Source organism: Condylura cristata, unplaced genomic scaffold (genome assembly GCF_000260355.1).
Source record: "Condylura cristata isolate star-nosed mole 26May11 unplaced genomic scaffold, ConCri1.0 scaffold00017, whole genome shotgun sequence".
NCBI lineage: Eukaryota > Metazoa > Chordata > Mammalia > Eulipotyphla > Talpidae > Condylura > Condylura cristata.
This window is the reverse complement of record NW_004567118.1, coordinates 31,762,557-31,778,959: the sequence shown is the minus strand read 5'-3', so window position 1 is coordinate 31,778,959 and position 16,403 is coordinate 31,762,557. Positions and strand designations below refer to the sequence as shown.

At 40.4% G+C, this 16,403-nt stretch overlaps 1 protein-coding gene across 1 annotated transcript in view; it reads right to left on the bottom strand.

Moving 5' to 3' along the window:
* Positions 1-16,403, bottom strand: part of ZZEF1 (zinc finger, ZZ-type with EF-hand domain 1) — a 100,396-nt gene that overhangs the window by 17,291 nt on the left and 66,702 nt on the right. Inside the window, exons 35-43 of the mRNA XM_012726093.1 lie at positions 15,461-15,599; positions 13,852-14,017; positions 13,043-13,305; positions 12,159-12,292; positions 9,991-10,138; positions 8,030-8,169; positions 4,332-4,609; positions 3,498-3,672; positions 2,812-2,944 (exon numbers count right to left, since the gene is read on the bottom strand). Coding sequence (XP_012581547.1) covers positions 2,812-2,944; positions 3,498-3,672; positions 4,332-4,609; positions 8,030-8,169; positions 9,991-10,138; positions 12,159-12,292; positions 13,043-13,305; positions 13,852-14,017; positions 15,461-15,599 — 1,576 coding nt within the window. The remainder of the gene's footprint in view (positions 1-2,811; positions 2,945-3,497; positions 3,673-4,331; positions 4,610-8,029; positions 8,170-9,990; positions 10,139-12,158; positions 12,293-13,042; positions 13,306-13,851; positions 14,018-15,460; positions 15,600-16,403) is intronic.

The following is a 16,403-nucleotide window of genomic DNA, read 5'->3' as shown; positions in this document are numbered from 1 at the left end:
AATAAATAAATAAATCTTTAAAAAAAAAAATTAACACTCGTTTCATTTGGCAGAACACACCACAAGAGCTTGTACAACAGACCTACTCTATAAAAAATGTTATGGGAAGCTTTTCGGGCCAAGGAAAATAGATTCCAGATGGAAATCTGAATGTATACAAAGAAATGAAGAGCATCAGAGATGATTAATGTGTGTCTAAATAGAAAAAATACTGTTTCATCATTTTAAAATTTATTTTCAAATATATGATTTTTTAAATAAAAAATAAATATAAGATTTATATCACGTAGAAGATGTGGGAAAATAATACCAAATGAATAAAGGAATAAAAATACAAAATCTGTTTCTTCACTACATGTGAAGTGATATACTATTATTTGAAGGTAGTTCAAAATATATACTTGTGAATTGAGGTATATATTCAAACCTATAGGAACCACTGAAAAATTATTTGAAGGTTACCCTAGAATAACCACTAAAAATAGACAGAGATATAGTTTAAAAGTGGAGATAAAATGGAACCACTTTAAAAGAGAAAACAATCAAAAAGAGGAGGGGGACAAAAGGGAACAAAGAATAGATAAAACAAATGGAAAACAAGACATTTAAACTCAGCTATCTTAACAACTGCATTACGTGTAAATGCTATAAACAACTCAATCAAAAGGCGAGAATTGTCAGAACAAATTATAAATGAAGACTATATTACATGCTATCAACAAGAAATGCACTTTAACATAGGCTGATTAAAATAAAAGGCCAGAAAATGGTATACTATGCAAATGTTAGCAATTAAAAAATAGGTAGAGGCAACATAAATACAAAAAATTTCAGATGCCATTATCAGGGGTAAAGAGACACTTCATAATGAAATGAAAAACAAACACACTTAAGAGTTGTAGACTTCAACATTTCTCTCTCAGTAATTATTAGAACAAGCAGACAGAAAAAGAGCAAGAGGACATTAGACATAAACAACATTATCAACTGATTTGACTTAAGTGACATCTATGCAACAGCTACCAAGCAACACAGTATATGCACAATGTCTTCAAATGCACATGGAATTTTCATGAAAAGAGACGAAACTTTGGACTATTAAACAAGCTGTGATAATTTTAATAGGGTGAAAAACACTCCAAGTAATGCTTTCTGACCACAAGGCAATTAAATCTGAAGTCAGTAACAGACATCTGAGATATCCTTCAAATATTTGTAAATTGAACACCAAATTTATAGATAATTTGCAAAATTTAAAAACTGTTAAAATGTCAGCTCTGGCCCTCTCTGGTGGCGCAGCGGGTTAAAGCACAGCACTGAGAAGCTGAAGCCACTTCCGCATGAGTTTGATTCCCGCCTGCCCCAGAGGTGACCACATGGCGTGGCAGACCTCTCCTGACCCGCCCGCTGCTCCCCTCAGCAGTGTACTTCGTCGATCTGCCTGTTCTGCTCCTCTCTCTGTCTCTGGTGAATCCTCTCACCCTCCACATCTCTGGCCTGTACCCCAGTTCCATATGAATAAATAAATAAATCTTTAAAAAAAAAAAAAATGTCAGCTCTTAGGCTCTCCCTGGTGGCACAACGGGTTAGAGCCTTAAGGAGCTCTCTGAAGCCACTGCAGCATAAGTTCAATCCTTGGCCAGGGAGCTGACCCACATGCCATGGCAGAACCTCTCCAGAACCTCTCTCTCTACTGCTCCCTTCAGCAGTGTATTTCCGTAGACCTGCCAGTTCTGCTCCCCACTCTGTCTCAGGTGAATCCTCTCATCCACCACACCTCTGGCCTATACCCCAGTTCTATAAGCATAAATAAATAAATCTTTAAAAAAAAAAAGTCAGTTCTCTCCAAATGGATCTATAGATTCAATGTAATGCCAATCAAAAGCCCAGGAGGTTCTTTAAGAGAAATTGACAAGCTGATTCTAAAGTTTATACAGAAAAGCAAAGGAATTAGAATAGTCAAAACAATTCTGAAAAAGAATAACAAAGTCAGAGAAGATGATTTCAAGGCAGTATAAACCTACAATAGTCATCACAGTGTTCAATCTTTAAGTAAGGACAGATACATAGATTAATGGAACAGAAAAGACAATATGATGGCACATACGTATATGGGTCAATTAATTCTTAACAAATGTGCCAAGATAATTCAAAGAGAAAGAACTGTCCATCAAATAGTCCAGAAACAACTAGATATTGCTACGCAATATTACTCCTCCAGATGAACCTTGACTTTCACCTCACACCACAGACAAAAAGAACACAGTGCAAGTGCTGAAACTGAATAAGAAAGAGGATTGTTTCAGGAGCCAAACTGGACACCTAATACTTAGATACTCCAGACTGTTTGGGGTTTGACAAATTAAATCCAAAGGGGATTTACATTATGCTTTCAGTGTTCTATTGATATGAATGCCAACACAACTATTCAAAGTTACTTTATAGTCACGTAACCACTTAGGTCTATTAAATGTTTAAATTACCCATTAGAAAACGAACTTACATCAAAACAGACCAAACTTTGGACCATTAAAAATGACACCAATAAATGAAGAAATCAAATGTTCAGAACTTAAACAGTTGACCAACCAAAATATACAGAAACGTATCAATAGTGGCAAGTGCTTTTAAATTATCACAATTAATCCACATCATTTCAAATATGAGGAAAGAGAAGTTCAGGAAGCTATATCTTGTTTTTACGCATAACTGCATTAAGGGGCAAGCACTGAGGCACCTTGGTTGATTTCAAGATATGCAGAGATTAGGTAACTTTCTCCCATTCTTAGAAAAGATAATTATGATTAGGACCTGTTTTCCTCTTCCGGGTTTTGACATCGACAATCACAGCCCTGTTTTTCTCAGTAAAGTGCTTCAAGATGATCACATTATGTGGTTCATTGGCATTATCCATATAAACACAGCGGGTCCCCACACAGAGGACCTAGAACATAAGAGGTACAGAAAAGGCAACTCAATAACACATTGAAACAGGGAAGTGCAGTTAAGTAGATATAAGGCCAGTCTTTTTTCCTTGGGCCTCAGGCTTCAACAAACACTAAAGTTGGGCTTCTATAATCTCCAAGTTTACAGCCTAATGGTCTAATGTAGAACTGGTTTAAGTGTTCACTGGACAAAGTAAGTTTTCATAGTTCTCTCTGCCCCAATGAGTTGAAAGATGAAGAAATCAGAAATCAGATCAAGATGAATGCCAAAGTGAAAAACAACTGTACTTTAATATTTAGTGGTAATTTAATATTTAGTGGTTACCTATAACTGAAAGCCACCTGCTAAAATAATTTAAAGCTGATAATTAATAAAATGAAGCAAATGGCTTACTTATTAAAAACACAAGTTTTTAATAATCCTGGAAATATAACAGAATAGTCAAAGCAAAATATAACTGAAGAAAACAACTTCTAAAGATACATGCTATAGAGTCGTTGATGTATGTGATACAGGTCAGATGAGGTGGTCAGGCCTTCAGAGAAATGTACCTGGGGGAAGCCAACCAGCACAAGCAGGGTGAAGATGTTGGTATGCTTCAGCTGGAAAGGCAGCTGCTTGATGCAGTGGTCTGTGAAGGCGGCAATGACGTCACGCCACAGTGGGGCACTGTTCAGTGACCGCAGGATCTCTGCCATGGAGCACGCCCAGTCCAAGCCCACCCGGCTGGAAGGCAAGAGCTCCATTAGATGGCAATGCACAGTTCCAAATTCAACTCATCAGAGTTCACTACACAAGTTAGCCCCAGAGTCAAGCTGAAGAGCCACTCATTAACTAGCTTTAAGACTGCTGGAATGATGTTTTTCATATAATGGTTGAGTGGAAGGGAAAAAAAAAAAACATTACATACTCAGTCTATAACTATGATTAAGTCACACATGTGTGTGCTCTCACATTCACACAAAAAAGCTTGGACGGACGTATATTAAAATACCAGCTGCACTGAGATGTTGTAAGTCAGAAGTGATTTTTTCCCCCTTTATTTCTGTTTTCCAAATCTGTACTTTAAGTTTCATTTATAGTGAAAATAGACGTATTTTTCTTCAATCTTGAAAAAATTTATTCTCCGGAAAAAACAAACATACAAACGTGTGTATGTATACATAGCTCATCATCACTGATCACAGTGTATCATCAGCCCAGACTGCAAAGCTGTTTCAGTATGAGTTAAGTACAGCTGTAATGGTGGCTGACAGCATTGCTAATAAGACTAACTCTATTCTCACAGCAATTCCCAGACAATGGCACTGACGCACAATAAAATTAGTAGCCAGACCTCTGGCTCAAAAAAATGAACACCAAGGTGAGGTGAGTGGGGTCACTACCTGTCTAGACACACAGCTCCCAGGCTGAAGAGCAGATGGGTGGTCTTCCAGCCATCTGGCACAACGGAATTGTCCCCGGCAGCAAATAGGTTGTGTTTGGCTGAGAGAACCTTGATCACTGCAGCATCTACCTCTGCTGGCAAGAGGCGGATGATTAACTGGCCGAGAAGACCCAGGGTGAGGTGGTAGGTTTCATTCAGGTGGCCTGCATTTGAGATGACAACCTGAAACATGAGTGGGAGTACGTTCTCCAGGTCTGTGAGGGGGACCGTGGGATCCTGCCAAGAAAGGGAGAAACATCCATTTAATACAAACTCAAGTAACCACACCAGCTACACATGGTCTCCTTGATGTATTATTTACAAGTGACTAGTGCCAAAGGAGTTATGCAGAGGCTTTCACACATGCCCTATGTACAATTAGTTGTAAAATAAACATTTTCAGGTATCACCTAAAAATCCTGAAAACTTTACCCTGAAAAATAAGCTCAATTCTTCTCCCAAGATTTCCACTGAAAAAGAATTCAATTGATTTAGAAACACACTAAAGTTAAAGCTCCACCTTTTTTAAATGTCCAGGAGATAACAAGTGTTAATAGTCTGACAGTCTTTCATCCTGTTATACATATTTACATATAACATACATAAAATAAATTAAAAGTAATTTTTCTTTCTTTGAATACTGTCCTACAACTTGCTTTTCCCCAGATGTATAACAGCTGCTTCCAAAGTCAATAGAAACAGAATGCTTGGCAATCAATGGAAGACTGCACACAATCACATCCTATAGTTAAAACAACCCTGTGGTTGGACAGTTCCTTTGTTTTCAATTCTCATTAATATAAACACTACCTAGGTAATTAGTCTAGTATATACATCTTTTTATTCCTGAACATTTAGAATGTTTGACTTGTTCTCTCAGTAATTCTTTTGGGTATTAAATCTGTAATATGAAAACAGGAAGTTCTTGAAAATAAAAACTGCCAAAAAGGCAACCCACTGGAGAGGCAGTTTGGCACGGGTGCCAAAGTTCAACAAGAATGGGGTAACTGTCTATGCAGAGGCCTGGTCCCATGTGGGTGGTGAGAAGCTGAGTAGGTGAGAAGCATTTCCATGTAGCACCATGGAAAGAGCAGGAGTGGGATGAGGAAGGCATCCACACAGGGAAATGGCCAGGTATGGGGAGTCAGAACTTGCTCTCAGTGGCTGAGGTAAGGGTACCTGAGAGGGCAGTTCAGTCTGGAAAGGGGAATCAGTTAAAAAGCATAAGGAGAGTGTTGTTACAGAGTAGCTGTCTACCGTGGGTGAGGGTGGACTCAATGCAAGGTGACAACCTGACATAGGGAGATAGACTCGAGTGAGATAATTGTGGGAGAGGCCCAGTGAAGAATGTCAAGAATCCAAACTGGGAGAGAAGGACATCCACAAAAGGAAAAAGAATGGCAGCAGAGATGAGAAATGGAGCAAATAAGAATTATATTAAGGATAATGAGATCCAGGTTTTTAAATGTTAAAGAATGGAGTTAAAAATTCATAAAAGGAGAAAACTAGAATGAGCCTCGTGCTTTAGACAACACTAAAGGAGTTGGTATAAAGTCATGACTCACTCTCTTGCAGTTTCTCAGTCTTGATACTGTTGACTTAGTTCTGATAATTCTTATGTGTGAGTAGGGTAGAGGTAAGCTTGAGGTGACAATGGTTGTCTTGAGCATTTAAGGAGTAGCAGCATCCCTAGCCTCTAATCACTACATGCCAATAGCATCACCCTAGTTATGACAACCAAAAGAATCTCTAGACATTGTCAATGTCCCCTGGGTGGAGGTGGGTAGGGGGGGATAGCCTCCAGTATAAGAACCACTCCTATACATACAGAAGTGGATTGAGAGGCAAAGCATATACACATATACTATACACACACACATCCCCTAGCTCTGTCCACTGGAAAAGCCTGGGAGTAGTAACACACTGCTAGCATTACATTTATTTATGTCCAAACCTCAATTTCTAGATACTGTTCTCTGCTAAAAGGAATCAAATCAGCTTACAAGGCAAGGGATGGGAGAATTTAAGAAGTGCTAGAAAACTGTGTCCCACCTGATAGGCTGCAGTGAGAATGCAGCATCACAATTTCTGCCAAAAATGCAAAACTTGAATCTAAGTATATATCTGACAAGATGATGACTATGCTAAAGCAATTTTGAGAAAAAAAAAAAAAAGAAATGGAGGCTGATTGAAATGGTACCTGATTTTAAGCTATGTTATAAAACAGTAGTAATTAAAATAGTATGGTATTAGTATAACAGATGTGTGGATCAATGAAACAAAATCAAAAGCCCAGAAATAAATTTCCACATATAAATAAATTCCCTAATGTATTACAAAGGAGCCATGACTATACATGGAGAAAGGAAAATTTCTTCAACAAATGGTGCTGGGAAAATTGAACAGCCACATGTAAAAATTTGAAACTGAATCATTCTCTAATTCCATATATAAAAATAAATTCAAAATGAATTAAAGACTTAGATTTAAGGCCTGAAACCATAAAATACATAGAAGAAAACAGCTGATACATCTATGACATCAATGATAGAGGTGACAGAGATGTCTTTGCGGATTCAAACCCTACAGTAAAGGAAATAAACACAAAAATGAAGTGGGACCACATCAAATTAAAGGCTTTTGCACAGCAAAAGAAGATATCAGCAGATTTAAATGATAGCCAACTGAATGGAAGAAGATAACGGGGTTAATATCCAAAGTATATAAAGAACAATTTACAACAAAAACCCAAATAGGCCAATTAAAAAATAGAAGATCAGCAGACACTTTCCCAAAGAGGATATACAGAATGACAACAGACATGAAATAATGCTCATTATCACTCTTACTAGAGAAATGCAAATCAAACCCACAAAGAGCTATTATCTCACCCTGTGAGGCCAGCTTATATCAAAAAAACTGCTGTCAACACGTGGTGAGTTTGAAATGAGACGATATAAAGAAAAAGGAGCCCTTCTGCACCACTGGAGGGGATGTAAACTGCTGCCACCACTGGAAAGTAATATGAAACCTCCTCAAAAACTGAAAATAGAACTACCACATGACCCACGATCTTTTGGGTAACTATCTGACGACTCTGAGGCCATCATCTGGAACACCTTTATGCGCTACAGTGTTCACTGTAGTGTTACTCACAACTGTGATGTGGAAGCCAAGTTAAGTGCCCGCTGAAAGATGAAGGATAAATATTATTCTGTTGTAAGGGAAAGAGGAAATTTTGCAATTTGCTGCCAAAAGAAACTCAAGAGGACTGTAGGCAAAGCAAAATTAGACAGACAAATACCGGATGATATCACCTACATATGCAAAACAAGGAAACCAAGCAAATGAACAGGCAAAACTAGTAGACTGATAAACAGAAATGAGGTTACCAGAGTTTGTGAAGCAGGTTGTACCAGGTGGGAGCAAGGACAGGAGTATAACAGATGGCAGCAAAAGTTGTTTTAGTTTTGTCTTTTTCTTTAAAAAATTAAAATATAAAATAAATAATAACAATTTTTAATTTCTGACCCTTCATCAGGCATTCATTGATTACCGCTATTAACAATGCTTTCAGTACATGCCTTTCTAAAACCATTTTTCCCTGTGCATATTACTACCCCTTCTTTTTAAAAGAAAATGCCATTTTTCTCTTACCAATTTTAAGGGAGGTAACATGGCTGCTAGTAACCCCAAAATTCTCTTCTGGGAACACTCAGCAAACAGCTGCTCAGGGCTTGGAATGACTGCCTCTTCCTCAATGAGCTTCTGAGATGACGCTTCAGAATTTTCAGCATCTGAGTTAAAACACCAAATGTTTAGGTTTTGCCAGATTGTATATATATATAAAGAGGGAATAAACCACTGCCCCTGTGCCACTACAAAATATGCTGAGATTTTGAAAGTTGATGCTAAGCATGTCCCCTGATCAAGGAGGCCTACCCTATCACCTTATTTAAATGGGGAGCCTGGGCCCTCCTCAGTGGTACAACCAGTTAAAGCACATCGTTATGAAGCTATCTGCAGTCACTGCAACACAAATTCCATCCCTAGCCAGGGAGCTGAGCCACACACAGAACTCTCCTGTCCCATCCCACTGCTGTTCTGTTCCTCTCTCTGTCTCTGGGAAATCCCTTCACCCTCTCTGCACCTCTGGCTTACATCTCAACTCTTGTGTGCATTAATAAATAAATCTTTTTAAAAAAGAAATGGAGAGCTTACATGTCCATCTTTCCCATCCCCTTGATTCTGCTCTTAATGTACCATATTATTGATACTTATTGTTTATTGTCTTCCCTCTCTAAATTTTTTATTTAATTAGTGATGTAACCCAAGTCAATGTTTCTGGGACATAACAGGTTCCATATCAAATAAATCAATAAATAATTAATGAATATACTGCATGTGAATCAGGAGGGTCGGACTGTTTTCTGGAACTTAAATTATGCACATGGCAGAGATGGACATTATAATCTTCTAAGAGATGGACCTACAATCATGACAGGATGACAGTACAGCCCTGCTCCAGCACAGAACGGGCACATAGGAAAGAGTCCGTCCCCCTGAGTGCCACAAGGAGGAGGCTGAGATCTGCTGTTGTCTTCAGCCCACAGCACCCCTATCTCTCTATCTCATGCTATCCCCACAGCTCTAACTTTGCCCTGACATCTTCACCCAAGCACCTGAGGCCCTTTATGGCAGCATGCCACAGTACTTCTCCAGTTTTACCCTCCAGTGCTCAATCCCTACACATCTGCCATAAGGCCTTCTCTGCACTCATTTGGGGGTTTCCCACTCTAGGCCTAAATGTTGATACTTATTGTTTATTGTCTTCCCTTATTGCTTTTTCCACCTTGTATGTCCCTCTGCATAGCAGATTCTTGCACATTCCTCTATAGCTCTTCCTTAAAAGAGACCCTCCCTGGTGGCGCAGCGGATTAAAGCACAGCACTGAGAAGCTAAAACCACTTCCAATGAGTTCGATCCCCGCCTGCCCCGGAGGTGACCACATGGCGTGGCAGACCTCTCCTGACCCACCCGCTGCTCCCCTCAGCAGTGTACTTCGTCGATCTGCCTGTTCTGTTCCCCACTCTGTCTCTGGTGAAGCCTCTCATTGCCCCTGAGCCTCTGGCCTGTACCCCAGTTCTGTATGCACAAATAAATAAATCTTAAAAAAAAAAAAAGACAATAGTGGATAAAATTTGTTCCACATAATCCCACTGGTTACCAATTGCCATTAACACCCACTTATACCTTTCTTCTGAACAGAATTGCATGTCATCCCAAATTGCAGCCAATGAGCTCTATGAAAGCAGAAACCATGTGTCTATGAAACTGACTTGACCCATTTCATCCCACCTGTTTCATCCCTAAGATTTAACACAGTGCTCAGCACATGTAAGGCACTCAGTGAAGTTGGGGCTAAAGAAGACAGAGGCAGCCAAAGTGAAAAAGAAATGATTTGAAGTGTTATCAGCATCATAAGATATAGAACTGAGAAACCTATAAGCCCCTGCTCACCAGTCAGTTTTAAATTATGTGCAACTACTCTTTGGGGATGGGTATTTATGCATTTTAAGATGAAAGAGATCAAGGTAGTGGGCTCTAAGAGTCCTCACCTGGAAGTCCTGTGTGTGTGTCAGCATTTGCAGAGTCTGAAATTTGAGCCTGGCATGAAGGATCCTTTGTGAGCGATACACCATCAGCTGTCTTGTTTTTCTGTTTATGATCTAAAGGTCTGACTTCCTTATGAACATCATTCTTCCCCTAAAAAGTAAAAGAATTAGGGTATTACATAACCAGTTTACTCATTAGTATAATAGTGGTTTTTTTTCTTAATCTTTAGCTAGTCTTTACAGACTAAAAAACTTTTGAATTCCATTAGAAAATATTACTCATTTCTTATGATAAAACCATACTCTAAGACAACAATCACTACATCACATCCACCCAACATCTCCTACCTGTCCCTGTCAGGGCCTGCAGTCATATAAGCAATGGTTCCATTACTACCTCCGGTACATTCTAATAGCTTTCAGAAGCGAAGTATAGAAAGTTTTCTTGGGAAAAAGAGAAACACCAGGATCTCCTTCTAGCATACCAACCTAACTTACACTGTTGACAATTTCATTTTGGCAAGGAGAGGGCCTTTCTTAAGTAAGGGGTGCCTCGCCTGAGCTGAGAATGTTTGCTGGACTCACAAGTCTGGCCTGGACTGGCAGGATGACAGCTCTCAGCCTATATTTCCTATGGAGTCACTCAGTGTCATCCAAGAGTCACATGTAGTTCCTAAGCCCCCAGTGTGCTTTCCCATCTAGGATTTAGACAATGCAGGGAAGTCATCTGTGCTTGGTGGAGGGACCCTAGTTCCCAGAAGCCTGGAAAGGCCAGGACATTTGGGAATCAAAAGTGGAGTGTTGAACAACAGCAAACACTCAGAAGAAGATCCTGACACTTCCTAGAGGAAGCTAACTTATCCTCCCCTCTTTGGGGACACTGTCATTTCAGCATCAATCTTACCCTCAATCTCCTTCAAAGAAAAAAATGATTGTAAGACTATTCTAAAAGGAGACTGAGCCTGGCAGGACTATTTGCCTTGTTAAATATTTACCCTCTGGAAAGACCTCTTACACCAAACCCTCTGTACCAAACATGGCACTTGTAAAGACAGTAAATTCTACCTAATCACTTTAGTCTTGACTTTCCCCATTTTCACAGGACTTCAAAGAACCACTGCAGTTGTACCCTACAGCACCTAGGGGACTGTCATTGCTGGTCTGAGGTTTGGTACTACAATCTCTTGGCTAATGTCTTTGGCTAAAGTTGGTTACTCAGTTGTTTGAAACAAACAAAAAAATATATCTCTAGCCCTGGAGGAAAGAAGGGAAAATCTCTTAACTGGGTCTGGGATTGGCTAGAAACATGTAAGAGTCAAAAACCAGTGATTTGTATTTAGGTTTCAAATAGGACCTACAGTGGGGACAGTAAGGTTCTATTGAGTGAACAATGCTGGAAACTGCAGCTTTGCTAGAGGACTATGAGACAGACCCAGAAGCAGGACACCCTGGCTCAGCCCAGCTGCTGATGGGAAGTGAACCTAAAAGGTGGGGACATCTCAGGAACAAGAATAATGCCCTTGAGCTATGTGTAAACTGCATGTCTGCTTGGTAACGAGTAAACACTGAGGCCCTCCCTGGTGGTGCAGCAGGTTAAAGCACTGCACTAGGAAGCTAAAGCCACTTCAGCATGAGTTCGATCCCTACCTACCCTGGAGGTGACCACATGGTGCCCCAGACCTCTCCTGACCCGCCCGCTGCTCCCCTCAGCAGTGTATTTCGTCATTCGGCCTGTTCTGCTCCCAACTCTGTCTGTAGTGAATCCTCTCACTGCCCCTGCACCTCTGGCCTATACCCCAGTTCTGTGTGCATAAATATATAAATCTTAAAAAAAAAAAAAAGAGTAAACACTAAATATGACCTATTTGTTGGCTGAATATAAAAGTAGCCACAAATATGAAGTGTTCACCAGTGGTCAAGATATGGAACAGGTATTATAATTATCACCCGTTTCATGGATGAAGAAACTAAAACAAAGAGACTGCCGTAATGTGCCCAAGGTCTGACAGGGCAGGGATCTAAACCCAGGTGATCTGGTCAAGTCTGTGCTCTTAACCTCTCTGCTGTGATCTCTTGTGTGAATGGCTCTCTGAAGGTCAACTCGTGATTCTGCACGGTAAAGAACTGTTATTTACACTGCAGCACACAAGAGGGCCTGTGTGTGAGAGCACCTTGGCAGGCCGGACAGCTTTCTTCTCTGGCTGCTCCTCTGCTGTTCTAGTGGACACGGTGACAGACGTGGCCCGATTTTCTGAGGTAGAGTCACCATCTGGCAATATACCAAGAAGAGCTAGAGCTTTCAGACCTACATGGGAAATAGACGGTTAAAAGCTTTGCAACAAGGTTGTTTCCTATAAATCTTGTCACTATCTCTGCCACTAGGCTAAGTTTTCCCCAAACCAAACAAAGAGGACTCAATACTAACCTCCCTGGCTCTCCAAATCTGATCTCAGTCAGTGCTAGTTTAGATAGTGAGAGTTACCTGCACTTTATTAACAGAAGACATAAGACACAACAGGATGGTTTATATAGAAAATCATAAACATTAAAATTTTGTAGTAGCCCACACTAGATTTCTGCAATGTCTGCGGCAAAGTGATAACAAAATAGGTCTGATGCACAGGTATTATCCTCCTGCTCCCAAGGACATGCCTGAATATGTCTCAAAAGTTTGTTATCCAAGTTATTTCCTTTGCAGCTCATCTCAGTAAAGTGAAAATCCTCTAGATATTTTGTTAGTCAAACTAATAAATAGCTCTCATCTAGAATACAGTCGTGTGGAAGCAGATTTGCACATTAGCTTTTAAAAAGGGGTAGATTCCTTCAGCAAAGTCTGATAGACTTAAATACTAAATACTCCATCTATAGACATCAAGAGTTTTAGTTACTAAGATTTTATTTATATTTCTTTGTAAATATTTTAGAGAAAACTAAGGGCTATTTTAGTGCCAACTTTTTTTTTTTTTTTTTTGGATGTATTGTGAACTTAAAGAAAGGGGCCTCTAAGCCACCCATCTGACTGTTGGTTTGGTTTCTGCCCCTGAGGCGCAATTACCTTTTCCCTGGTGAGCTTTCATGAGACAGTCCCCAGCCAGCTGCATGCACTGGCTCCGCAGGTTAGCGGCACTGCTGCGGGCCTGGGGACCCAGCTTCTCGCCATCCACTTCCTCGGCACTGGCAAGGTGGGCGCTGTAGAGAGCCAGGGCAGCAAAGAGCAGCCAGGCGTAGTTATGGATGTAGGGCTGGATGAGGATCTGCTGGTCGCTGAGGTGAAGGGTCACCATCGGATGGGCTGTCATGCTGTGAGTAGGCAAATGCCTGCAAATAGCAAGACATTTTTAAGGACTACAAGCCTTAGCAGTGTTCCAGAAAGGAGCCTGTGTATGGTCACGACTGGCATTGATTACCTCTAAGTCTGTGGTCACTGAAAACTCAGTTAGGTATGGGCCATCTCTTCGGAAAATTAAACAAACACTGTACATCCCATTTCTAGACTTTCCAATCCCCAGAAGATGCTCTATGAAAACTGGGCTAAGTAAAATTTCTTACTGTGAATGTGGTAACAGCATTTTGGTAATGTGGGAAAATGCCCATAATTTTTAGCGATGAATATGAAGTTTTGAGAAGAAAATAATTTAAGGTCAGTAATGTGCTTTAACATACTTTAACAAAGGAAAAAATTAAACACAGAGAGCAAAATCTTCCTAATTATAAAAGTGGTAACAGGTATGGGGGGTTCGCTGTACTAACTCCTTCACTTGTGAGAATATTTAAAATTGTTTTAATAAAAGCTTTTTTAAAAATAAGAAGGCTCCTTTTAAAGGAAAGGAATACATGGACAAAAGACTGAGGTCTGAAACATACTCAAAGGAATACTTCTTTGCTGCATAGCATCCATAGCAGAGATCAAAGTCCTCACACACATTGCAATTCATCCTCCGACCTATGATAAAACCCTTGCAGTGATCACAGGTAAACTCCATGTTCACCAGCTCATGGTCATTCCCGTGGCCCTCAGGCTTTACCCCACCTAGGGGAAAAAACAGCAGTGTGAGGTTGTTTGAACAAAAAACTCTTGGTTAGTTTCCAAACCCAAACTTATGCCAGCACCAAGTCCATTCCCAATTTATTGCTCAGGACAGTCACCTTCTAGAGACAAGGCCTTTCTGCCCTGACAGCTCTGGGCACGTGAAGATAACCCTGGTACAGAACTTCTTTAGCAATAATACCATGGATTGAGCTCCCTTTTCCAGTGCAAGCACCTGATTGAACAGATAACTAATACCCACTGTGCCCACCATTAGCAGAAACATGTTCACATGTGAATTTGCAGGTTAGACCTCCTCTAACAAATGTTAAGCGTCTATGTGGTATTACCATCATTGAGGAGTGATTAGATTTTGCTTTTACTTTCTCATGCCAGAGAGAAAAACTGACTTCATAAACCCAGAAAGAAAGTCAGTCACACACAAAAGACTGAGTGCTCCTTTTCACACTAAACCAGGGGCTCTGAGTCCTGTCAGAGACCCTCCTAACTCTCCTCATGGCTGACCTACTAGCCCTCTCCCCCTAACCTAGTGTAAGCATGCACCCCTTATCACAACTGTGACTGGTTTCCGGGAGGAAACTCTTATAGACAGAATCATTTTCTCTCAGCTTCTGACCATGTTGAAAGGTCTCCATGCTCCAGAAACCTTCCCCCCTGTCTACAGAGTCATTTAAATTCCTCTGGGTCCCACCTCCCTCAGTCTGTCACAGCAGGCAGACACTGGAGCGTCTGCCACCACTACTCTGTCCCTGGACTTGATGTACTCCCTGGATGGTGATGTATTCTCTAATATTTCCTTTGTATCACTCACTTGTAACTTTCTCCAAAGACCAGTTCACATCCTACCTCTTCCATAAGCTTTTTCTGCAACAACTGGTACTGTTTCTGTATTTTTCCAGACACCTGTACCAGTCACCGGCACTCAGCACATACACTCTAACACAGGAATACACATTCTCTGTATCAAGAATACAGTCTCTTGATAAGACTGTAAATGCTTCAGGGGTTGTGTTTTTTATGACTGGACCATGTACTCAGCAATTAACGATCACTACTGTGGATCTGTTTTACTTCAGCATCCACATATCAAGAGTATTCAAGAATTTTTGAAATTAGCTTTGTAATGTATATTTTATTACTTGTAAACATTATTTTCAGAGGGGAAAAAAAAATTCCTGAAAATTCAACGGAATGTACACTCATGGTCCTGAGTGTTTATCAAATGCCTACCGCGAGCATCAAAGCAGATAGCAGCATGTCATACAACACAGCTCTGTTATTGAGTTGGGATGATTAGTTTTACTAACAGGTCAGAGAATACCACTGGGTGGTACCTCCACTTAGTAAAATGTAAATTTAAGAAGGGTAAAAGCACAGCAAATAGAAAGGATTTTTAGGGATGGCATACTAGACCACAAAATTTACCTAGGAAGCACGTTCTGCAGAGATCCATATCACTGCACTGCAGGCACCGGTAGCGATGCCAAGGGGCAATCTCATCGCATCCGTCACAAGAGATGTCCACATTTAACTGGTTACAGTAGCGAGCAATAAACATGTGCATCTGTAAGGTGAAACAGACATAATTAACCAACAGACTTTCTTGTGTAGCTACTATTCAGTAATTAGCCAATTTTTCAATAGGTACTTAATAGGAGGGGAGATTTGAGAAGCATTAGGAGGCAGAAGGGAGGAGCCTTCGAGACTAACTGGCTATGAGGATCAATAAAAGGAAGTGTCTGGAACAACATCCAGATTTCTGGCGTGGATACGTGATGGACAAGGGTGGTATTCACAAACATAGAAAACACCTCAGAAAGAAAGAGCACTGTTTCCTGGTACTTAAAAAGAAAAGCTTTTTGGGAAGATAGAAAAGGCATTATTTCATGAGCAAGTAAGTTGTATTACTGGAAAGCACATGAAGACTACAGTACAATGTGTCTTTATGCCTGGAAATAAGGGAATAAATGCACTGAGTCGCAATGCAGTAGACAAATGTGTCAAGTCACCTTACAACTAAAGAATGGCCCCCAGAAAGACATTAACATACAAGAGAAAAATCTGCAAAGGCTGAGTTGGTGTGCTCCATCCAAGTGCCACAGAGTACTGTATGAGCAAAGTAACTGGCACACAGTAGAAATGAAATGCTAAGAAAATTAGCAGATGCCTAGCACAACGTTGTGACAGATAAATACTCATGTGGAGATGGACACGGCCAGCTATCTGAGCCTGCTATCTTTACACGTTTGAGTAAGGTGGCTGAGTCCATGTATTTGTGGCTGTTTCCATGCTCACCAGGCAACCTGCAAACTGAAATGTGTTTTCCTATGGTGCTGCACCAGGAATACCTGTGACCAGAGCCTTCTGC